Below are 11,063 nucleotides of genomic sequence, written 5' to 3' on the forward strand. Positions count from 1 at the left end.
TTTCGGGTATTTGTACAAATGTTTAGAGTGTATTAGTATGCAGTCTTTCGGGTATTTGTACAAATGTTTAGAGTGTATTAGTATGCAGTTTTAAGGGTTATTTGTACACAGCTTTAGCGTGTAATAGTATGCAATTGTTTGGGTATTTGTAAGCAGTTTTTGGGATATTTGTAAATAAGTTTAGTGTGTATTAGTACGCAGTTCAGTTTAGTGTGTAGGAGTATAGTTGGATCAGCTGTTTGTCATCATTAAGGATATTACTGTTGTCTTGTGTAATAGTACACAGTGTTGTGTGTGTAACACTATACCCCCCCACCCCCCCCCCCCCCCCCCCCCCCCCCCCCCCCCGTGTTACCTGATCCGGTGTAAACTGGTTCCTGATTAAAGCTGATGAACAGAGAGGATCTTGGGAGGTGAGACAGGTGTGGAGTCACCTTCACGCTTCAGAGGGTTTGTGTTTTCATACGTCTTATTAAGCTACACCTTGTTAAGCTGTGACTCTTGTGTTAACTCCAGATATAGTGCTTTATAGAACGGTGACACATCACAAGTTAACAACGAACCACAAGAACTTCCCCTCAGATCACATGGTAAGAGCTTTACAGAAACAAGCAGCGGGGCAACCACATGTAAAAGATTCAATACGATCAGATACATAATGATTCCTCTGAAAAATAACACACAGGACGAAGCAACAATATAACACAACGTGAACACATAGGAACAACAACATAACAAATATAAAGATAATGGAAGTAAAAGGGTCATCATTCAAATAAAGATTAAAATATTAAAAGAGCAATGTAAAAATAAATGTTGCTATTAAAAGTTTTGAAGTATTAAAAGTTAAATCAATAATATAAGTTAAAACCCTAAGATAAATAATATATATATATATATATATATACATGGTGGTGCAAATTTAAACGATCTAAACATAAGATGCAATAGTGCGTCAACAAATATATAAAGATATTAAAAAGAAATATTTTTAAGAAACTATCCCTTTCTTTCTCCAGAGGTTTCAGACCAAGCTAGCTGTTTCCATCAGTTTCGTCTTTATGCTAAACTAGGCTAACAGTTTCCACCTATTCCAACTCTTTATGCTAAGCTAGGCTAACAGTTTCCACCTATTCCAACTCTTAATGCTAAGCTAAGCTAACAGTTTCCACCTGGTTCAGCACTTATTTTAAACTAGGCTAACAATTCCTGTCTGTTTTCAGTCTTTATGCTAAGCTAGGCTAACAGTTTCCACCTATTCCAACTCTTAATGCTAAGCTAGGCTAACAGTTTCCACCTGTTCCAACAGTTTATGCTAAGCTAGGCTAACAGTTTCCACCTGTTCCAACTCTTAATGCTAAGCTAGGCTAACAGTTTCCACCTGTTCCAACTCTTTATGCTAAGCTAGGCTAACAGTCTCCACCTATTCCAACTCTTAATGCTAAGCTAGGCTAACAGTTTCCACCTGTTCCAACTCTTTATGCTAAGCTAGGCTAACAGTCTCCACCTATTCAAACTCTTAATGCTAAGCTAGGCTAACAGTTTCCACCTGTTCCAACTCTTTATGCTAAGCTAGGCTAACAGTTTCCACCTATTCCAACTCTTAATGCTAAGCTAGGCTAACAGTTTCCACCTGGTTCAACACTTTATGCTAAGCTAGGCTAACAGTTTCCACCTGTTCCAACTCTTTATGCTAAGCTAGGCTAACAGTTTCCACCTGGTTCAACACTTTATGCTAAGCTAGGCTAACAGTTTCCACCTGTTCCAACTCTTTATGCTAAGCTAGGCTAACAGTTTCCACCTGGTTCAACACTTTATGCTAAGCCAGGCTAACAGTTTCCACCTGGTTTAACACTTTATGCTAAGCTAGGCTAACCGTTTTACTCTGTTTCCAGTCTTTTTTAGAACCAAGGCTAATGTTGGGTTCAGAATTCCAGAAAAGACAGACAACTTCTAAGTTTAACTATTTCTTGTAAAGAGAGCAAAAGATATATATTACTTGGCCAAGGACTCATCACGTCTTTGGGAATCACAAGCAGCAAAGCTGTGTAACCACCAAATCCGTGAAGAGCTTCGACCCTCGTGCGACAATACATTTTATTACACAGGGCGTTGCCCGTAAATGTATGATTGGTCCAGACTAGCTGAAGAGATACCGCGGTGTAGACTTGGTTCTCTTTGGTTGTAGACTCAGATAGAGTCTCTTGGCAACACAATCCTCTAATCAGCATTCGACCGGCCTGTGGAAGTCCCTCCCTACTCTGGCACCATCATACTCATTAGTTTTCTCTAACGTTTCTTCAGATATAGCGGGAAACCATAATGTTGCTTCCTAGCTTTGTGGGGGAGCGCGCCCCCCATACAAAGTGAAGGCCGGTGTGATGTGCTGTTCTGACTACCTCTTTGTGTTCTCTCAGTCTCTGCACTCCACCTTGCTACTTTAGTATTGCAAGCTAAACACTTTCTCATGTGACTTTTCCCTTCCTTCCTCACAGCCTCATAAAATGAGCACAATAAGCTTATAATGTAATAATAAGAATCATTCTTTCTAATGTTATATACAAATAGACTCCACACTAACAATTTATTTTTAAGAAACTATTTTGAATTAATAAATAATATTGAAGATAAGTATTTACACCAAATTTAAATATACAAAGAACCTTAAAATCTAAAAACAAAGACACTTGAATGAATATATGACGATATACGGCAAACTACAGTGTATTTGAAAGTGCAGGGCTGTGTATTAAGAAGGGAAAATAACAATATGTTGTTCACATGATTTCAAACATCTGTACATTCACCTGAACAGAGTTTACCTCATGTAGTTAGTGTTATTTCTGTTCATACTGTTACTACATTTCTGTAATTCTTGTAACCCCTGTCTATATTCCCGTGTGTCTCATCTGTTGCTGCTATGACAAGACAACTGAATTTCACAATCAATAAAGGTCAATCTCATCTTAACGCTAAGAACAAACTACTCATTGTCAGCCATGGATGTGTACTACTTATTTGTCTTGTATTTTATACAAGACGGCTTGATTACTGTAATGCTCTGTTCTCCTGCCTCAACCAAACATCAATAAACCGGCTACAAAAGGTCCAACATGCTGCAGCCCGATTGCTCACTCGGTCCAAAAAAACATCCCACATCACTCCGATCCTTTCTGCCCTCACTGGCTCCCTGTCCGTCTCAGAACCCAATTCAAGGTATTGGTTTTCACATATAGAGCTCTCCATGGCCAAGCCCCAGCCTACATTAACGACCTTATCCACCCTCACAGCACAACCCGGGCCCTGAGGTCCTCTGAGCGAGGCCTCCTAAGGGTGCCCCGGACCAGGTTAAAAACTAAGGGGGACCGTGCCTTTGAGGCGGTGGCCCCAAGGCGGTGGCCCCAAGGCTTTGGAACAAACTCCCCCAGAAATGGAGACCCTCTGTCTCAGTGGAGGCTTTTAAGGGGCAGCTAAAGACTCACCTTTTCCGACAGGCCTTTGGGGCGCCGGAGGAGGTGAGTTTGAAGCTGTTTTTCATTGGTGTTTTATCCTATGTTTTACTTGCTGTGTTTTATAACTTGTATTCTTCATGTTATAGTTGTACTATGAATTGTGTATTGTGTACTGTATACTGTAAAGCACTTTGTACATTCGTGTTGAGAAGGGTGCTATATCAATAAGTTTGACTTACTTTATTACTAATGTGCTTTCTTCTGGTTATTTAATAAGTTCTCTATTAATGCATGCTTTTTTTTGTACTTGCTATGCGACTTTTTACTGTAACACTGTGAAAGGAATCCTGGTTCTGACACTGAAACCAGCTGAGACTACACCTCCCAGCATACCTTGCGTTTCCCTTTTCTTTACTCCTCACTTCAGACACGTTAACGTCTCTCCGGTTAAACCCGTTAAAGCTTGTTGTCGCCGCTCGTCATGTGACCACGTGACTCCCGACACACCGACACGGTAAGGCTGGACACGTCTCGTGGGGACAGACACGTTGACACCGCTTTTAAACCTGTCCACAGTCCACTTATGGTAGCATGCTAACGTGGGAGCTAGCTGTCTGTGTATCTGTGTCCATGGCAACGGGAGAAAGCAACTAGGTTTTACGGTTCTTTAACATAGTAACGGTATCTGTGTCCATGGCAACGGGCTGAATTTATTTATTTAAAAAAAAAAATTGTAAAGTACAAAACAAAACAATCTTTAACAAAAGAGTTTTGTCTTTTTTAATAATTCATAAAATGTGGGACATTTTATTTTGTATTTATTTGTATATAACAGTCAGTCACAAACATTTAAGACGCGTATTTCCGGTCGGTAACATTGAGAAAATTCAGCATAGCTACAGTAGGCCAATAGATCAAATACAAATAAACAGTTTACATTTTACAGAAATAGAGATTATCAAACACAAGTGATATATACATTAACAATAACAAAACACAACACAGTAACAAACACAACCTAACTATATACAGTGTTTCCCATGCATTGATTTAATTGTGGCGGGCCGCCTGGAACACCACCACTAGTGTGCCCTTGAGTAATGCACTTAGCCCCCCACAAATCAAATCAAATTCTGTGGGAAACACTGATATATATGTTTCTGCTCCTGTGGTATGAATCTATATTTCTGTCGCTGCAGTGTTCTGGTTTCTTATGGAACATTTTAATTCCTCAATGACTCCCAAAAACACTCCAAAACTGTCCATTTTTATAATCCAGCTTTAATCAGAATGGGTTTTATTACCAGGTTTACACAGACGAGTGATGAGCCTGGTGTTTGAGGTACAGAGACTAAGAGAGAAGATAATACCATTAACGCTAATTAACACAACTTATCCTAACTGCAAATGGCCCAACATATGCAGGTGAGCATCCGGCGGTTTCTATGTGCAATGTGGGAAAGGGAATATAATGAGCATTTCCTTGATATATCCTGAAAACTGAACCAATAATAAAGCACTTTGAGTTGTCTTAAAGGTCCCTGCCCCCTGCCCTGCAGGTGCTCAGGTGAGATGGAGAACTACGAGGTGGTGCGTCTGATTGGAGAGGGTGCGTTTGGGAAAGCCTTCCTGGTGGCAGAGCGTGGGGCGGGTGGAGACAGACGGTGTGTGGTCAAACAGATCAACCTCACTAAGGTAATAGTGCATACCTCATAGTTTGATTTGATTATTATTTGTATTGAAGACATATAGGAAAGACATTTGGTACATTGATAGGAACCACAGTTAGTAATGTTCCACGGTTCAAAGCTACCAGTGTTCAGAATCCCTTTATGGTCAGGTTGGGGAAATAGAACCCAAGTGCAGTTCAAAATACAAAAAAAGGTTTAGTGACAAAAAGCAAGCTTTATTTCCAAAAGCCGATGACAAAACAAAACAAGGATTAACTTAAAGTGGACCTATCATGCTATATTTGAAACATATATTGTAGGGCCATGCCTATATGAAACATGTCTGTGAAGTTTTTCTTTCTAAATACCAAACAGATCCTGCATTTTAGCCACGCCTCATTTCGCTCTATTTGCTCTTTTTTAGCCCTGTTTTTGCAAGGGCTGATTCTGTGACTACAGCGCCACTTACAGGCCTGGCATATGTACTACAGCGTCTCCAGTGGGCATGTGAATGGACACGTTCGTGGCCCAACCCCCCATTCCCCTGTTAGGTGGAGAGTTGCCCAACCCCTTTTCTGACGTCAGGAAAATTCAAATCTGTATCAGTTTTGATCAGATCAGCTGGGCAGAGGAGGCAGACACACAAGGGCAAAAGGTGAACAATGAGACAATCAGACACGTCAGGGAAACTAAAGACAGGGAGGCAAACACAGGAAGTAGGATCAGACAAGACAAGAGGAGGAAAACATTTCAAAATAAAAGGTGGAAAATGAAAACATAAATCCAAAACCATGACATGTACTCGTCCCACTGAGGGGACATGTACATTTGTTACAGCAGAACAGACCCAAAGACAGCTTAATGTTAACTAAGAAGCATGCATCAAAGAAATACAAATATTAAAGATAAGAAGTTACACAATTTACAAAAACACACATCCTGTAACAGCTCCGAGGATTTAGATATCACACAGGTATTAACAGCATGTATATATGTTGCACATAGTCGGTGGTTAACAACCAGCAGTGTTCTAAGTTGTTGTTACTCTGTGTTGTTGTGTGGGGGTCTATGGGGGCGGGGTGGTTATATAGTCTGACTGTTCAGCTTAGTCTCTACTATTGTACATAGATTGACAAGCCATACAACTTCACCTGAAGGCGTACAATATTTAAACCTCATAGTTCTCTATCTGTGTTTTTAACTTTTGTTTTAGTTTTTGTACGCACCACGACTCCGAGTCAAATCCCTCGTACGTGTGAACCCACCTGCTGATAAACCTGATTCTGATTCTGATAAATAACATAATATAGAAAATAGAAATGTGCGTTCCTACTTCAGGGAATGCTGCAAAGAAACTAAACTGTCATTTGAATTAGAAGTGATTTCATTTGAACTCATAGAGACGGTGTGAGTTTGAAGCTCATTCTCTCTTCATGGGGCTTTCACATGTGAATTTAGAACCACAGTACACTAGAGGCGCTTTCACACCGGAGTACTTTTCCCAGGAATAGTTCCGATAGTTCTTGGGATTTTGCTCCGGGGACTTCCGGCCGGGGACTCCGGGTGGCAGTATATGCCGTGAAGTTGTTTGTGACCTGCCAGTAAACCCAAAGCAGAAGAAGAAGAAGTGACGTCAGCGGTTTCATTTGTCTAATCCTCCCCCAGGGACTTATTCCGGTGTCAACGCGATCTGCTAGATAGTTCCAGGGACTAAAGAGTTCCAGGGACTAGATAGTTCCAGGGACTAGATAGTTCCAGGGACTAAAGAGTTCCAGGGACTAGGTACCGGTTAAGTGCGTGGTGTGAATGCGGCTTATGAAGACAGAAATACAATTAAATGCACACCCCATAATACACTTGCCACAATACAGCAGTACAGGAACTGATTATTATTTAAACTAAAGCCACACTCTTAGAGACGTGACATGTCAATGTTCTACTTTCTTGTTTGTTTCTAGTCTTTTAATTTGTATTGTCCAATGCCTTGTGTGTTTTGATGCTGCTGCGACACAAACATTTCCCAAATCATAAAGTACTTTTTATATTAACTTATGAGTTAAACCAGCTGCTGTTTTCCAGATGTGTTAGGTTCAGGGTCGTGTGCTCGTGTAGGGATTTAGAGTGATGGTGTGTTTGCTGCTCAGATGTCAGCGAGGGAAAAGGAAGCGTCGGCCAAAGAAGTGACGCTGCTGTCGAAGATGAGCCACCCGAACATCGTGTCCTTCTTCAGCTCCTTCCAGGGTGAGACGTGAGATACAAGTGACAGATATCTATATATAATAATAAATAATGAATAATACAATCATAATATACACTAATAATTACATATATAATAATAATAACAACAATAATAATAACAATAAAATGCATTAAGTCAAATCAGATGAGCCTTACAACAAAGATGCTGCAAACAGTTACTGTGTGGATCATTTTTCATAATTTAAATAAGATGTTTGCCTTCATTTAGAAAAACAGGCAGATCATTCACTTTGATTCTTTATCACACATCTGGTTTTCATCATTTCTAAATATCTCCGAGACATAACAACAACAACAACAACAACAACAACAACAACAACAACAACAACGATATAATCGAGCTATGCTTCACAGAGTAACTATAATCTACATTACATGTAATGCACATGTTGGGGCTGTAATCTGATTACAGAGCGTGGCAGCCTGTTCATTGTGATGGAGTTCTGTGACGGAGGAGACCTGATGAAGAGGATCAGCATGCAGAGAGGAGTCTTCTTCACCGAGGAGCAGGTACATGTTGTTAGCATGTCGTTAGCATGTTGTTAGCGTGTTGTTAGCATGTTGTTAGCATGTTGTTAGCATGTTGTTAGCACGTCGTTAGCATGTTGTTAGCGTGTTGTTAGCATGTTGTTAGCATGTTGTTAGTGCAGCATCAGGACAGAAACCACCAGACTCAGGGACAGTTCAGAATCAGAAACAGAAACCATTATTGAACACTATTTGATCTGTCCTATGTCCTATGTCCTATGTCCTATGTCCTATGTGTATCCATGTTGCTCCACATCTAAACTGTAGCTGCTGAGCTCACGATGAGAGAGACTTGAACCTTCAGGTCTCATTAACAGACATGATAAGGATTAAAAACCCTGACCCTCAGGTCGTCAGCTGGTTCCTGCAGATCTGCCTCGGACTCAAACACATCCACGACAGGAAAGTCCTGCACAGAGACATCAAGGCTCAGGTAGCACACACACACACACACACACACACACACACACACACACACACACACACACACACACACACACACACACACACACACACACACACACACACACACACACACACACACACACACACACACACACACACACACACACACACACACACACACACACACACACACACACACACACAGTCACTGTTTCTCGGGTGGAGACATGCTTTCATTCCCTCTGCTGCAGAATATCTTCCTGGCCAACGGGGGGATGAAAGCCAAGCTGGGGGACTTTGGAATCGCAAGAATGTTGAATAAGTAAGCCTGTGTCATCTTCACACACACACACACACACACACACACACACACACACACACACACACACACACACACACACACACACACACACACACACACACACACACACACACACACACACACACACACACACACACACACACACACACACACACACACACACACACACACACACACACACACACACACACACACACACACGCACGCAGAGTGCAGCTGTCACAGGGCGCTCTGTAAAACATGGAAGACCTCCAAACAAGTCATTATCATTCCTCATACTGTGGACCGGGACATGTAAACACACGACTACATGTCTATGCATGCTGCTTAAGTTTACTGTAGAGTAACAGCTGATCACACAGATAATGTATTAAAGGTCTCCTATCATGCAAAATGCACTTTGTGATGTCTTCTCTACATCACCATGTGTCCCCGGTCTGTCCCCGGTGTGTCAGGAGACTCACAAAGTAATGTCTTCTCTACATTGCCATGTGTCCCCGGTCTGTCCCCGGTGTGTCAGGAGACTCACAACGTGATGTCTTCTCTACATCAACATGTGTCCCCGGTGTGTCCCCGGTGTGTCTCCGGTGTGTCTCCGGTGTGTCCCCGGTGTGTCTCCGGTGTGTCCCCCGTGTGTCCCCCGTGTGTCAGGAGACTCACAAAGTGTCAGGAAATAAACCCCCCCTCTTCTCCTCCGTACCCACATCTCTAAAAACGGGGGAACAACGGAGCTGATCCAGATTTGCTGCGTCATGACCACATGACTAAAATGTGGGCGGGCTTTACCCCCACGAGCCAATCAGAAACGTTGCTGTCAGAAACAATGAGACGTGTTCTGGAAGTAATATGGTCTGTGTTTACATTAGCATGCTAACACTCAGAGCTAACCTGTCCTGGAGAGAGTGTGTGTGAAGAAGCAGGAAATCAAAAGGAAGTCACCTTGTGGTGAACCTGAGAGAGAGAGAGAGTTTGAGCTCCATCCTGTTTCAGAGAGAATCCTTGATGTGGTTTGGAACATGATGTGGAGTTTCATCACGGCAGCATTTAGCTGAGTTTCTGCTGGGAGAGTTCTCCTGATGAGATCTACTCTCCCTGAAGCTACTGACCCAGAGTCAGCTCTTTAGGAACAGCTGGTAGAGAGGGATGTGAAGGATTTCTAAAATGCATGACCTGTTTGGGGTTTGGAGCAGGACACTTCAGAGACATGTCCTTAGTAACAGCTGGAAGAGAGAGGGGGGGGGGGGGGGGGGGGGGGCTACAAGGATCTGATTGGGGTTTGGAGCAGGACACTTCAGAGACATGTCCTTAGTAACAGCTGGAAGAGAGAGGGGGGGGGGGGGCTACAAGGATCTGTTTGGGGTTTGGAGCAGGACACTTCAGAGACATGTCCTTAGTAACAGCTGGAAGAGAGAGGGGGGGGGGGGCTACAAGGATCTGATTGGGGTTTGGAGCAGGACACTTCAGAGACATGTCCTTAGTAACAGCTGGAAGAGAGAGGGGGGGGGGGGGCTACAAGGATCTGTTTGGGGTTTGGAGCAGGACACTTCAGAGACATGTCCTTAGTAACAGCTGGAAGAGAGAGGGGGGGGGGGGGCTACAAGGATCTGTTTGGGGTTTGGAGCAGGACACTTTATAGTCATATTTGTATATATCTGAGACCCATAATATATCCCTGAGAATAGCTGATATGATAGGAGATCTTTAATGTCCAGATTCCTCACTTGAGTGTTGTGGAGACTCCTGAATAGATCCTCCCACAGGGGGCGCTCTACCTCCGAGCATATCCCCCTTTTTAAGGTGCTGTCATGGAGCCCCTCCTCCTTCCCTTTCAACACGTTTCAGGTCAGTTCTGTTCTGTTTGCAGCACCATGGAGCTGGCCAGGACTTGTGTCGGGACGCCGTTCTACCTCTCACCGGAGATCTGTGAGAGCCGGCCTTACAACAACAAGACGTAAGAAACACATCCTGAACCAGAGACCTGAGGCCTGTACTACGAAGCTGGTTCAACCTCACCTGGATATGTTTGAGTTAGCCGGTTGGCCTAATCCAAAACATACGCGCTCTCGCTAAACGGTCCTACGACGCGGGTTATCAAGTGGATCGCTCAAGCCAGCCGTGTCCTATCTAGTTAGGTGCGCGTTCACATGAAAGGGGTGGTATCTGGAGCATTCGACCAATCACAAACATGGAGAAGCGTACTGACAGCGCAGCGTCATACTTCCTGAATGAAAAGTCAACTATAATATTAGACATAATGAAGAAGTTAAACTTTAAACATCCATGACTTAAACACTTGATCCAGGATCAAAGCCACATAGCTGCACCTGCAAGGTGAATACAGCTGGTAACAGAACAAGTGTTTGAATGCGTACATGAACAGGTTTATGATATCACTGCCCCGTCTAAGACACCATCTGACTTTCATTA

General features: G+C 42.8%; 1 protein-coding gene across 5 annotated transcripts in view; it reads left to right on the forward strand.

Annotated features, from left to right (window-relative positions):
• The first annotated feature begins 3,883 nt into the window (after nt 1–3,883).
• Nucleotides 3,884–11,063, forward strand: part of LOC307030482 (uncharacterized protein) — a 36,720-nt gene continuing 29,540 nt past the window's right edge. For 3 of the 5 annotated variants that reach the window (XM_079666943.1, XM_079666944.1, XM_079666947.1), the window contains exons 1-7: nt 3,884–3,966; nt 5,012–5,147; nt 7,267–7,363; nt 7,794–7,891; nt 8,259–8,342; nt 8,566–8,636; nt 10,501–10,587. In XM_079666943.1, coding sequence (XP_079523069.1) covers nt 5,025–5,147; nt 7,267–7,363; nt 7,794–7,891; nt 8,259–8,342; nt 8,566–8,636; nt 10,501–10,587 — 560 coding nt within the window. In that variant the 5' untranslated portion in view covers nt 3,884–3,966; nt 5,012–5,024. The remainder of the gene's footprint in view (nt 3,967–5,011; nt 5,148–7,266; nt 7,364–7,793; nt 7,892–8,258; nt 8,343–8,565; nt 8,637–10,500; nt 10,588–11,063) is intronic. The other 2 variants (XM_079666945.1, XM_079666946.1) reach the window with 2 other exon arrangements.

Source organism: Notothenia rossii (assembly GCF_949606895.1).
Source record: "Notothenia rossii genome assembly, chromosome: 2".
NCBI lineage: Eukaryota > Metazoa > Chordata > Actinopteri > Perciformes > Nototheniidae > Notothenia > Notothenia rossii.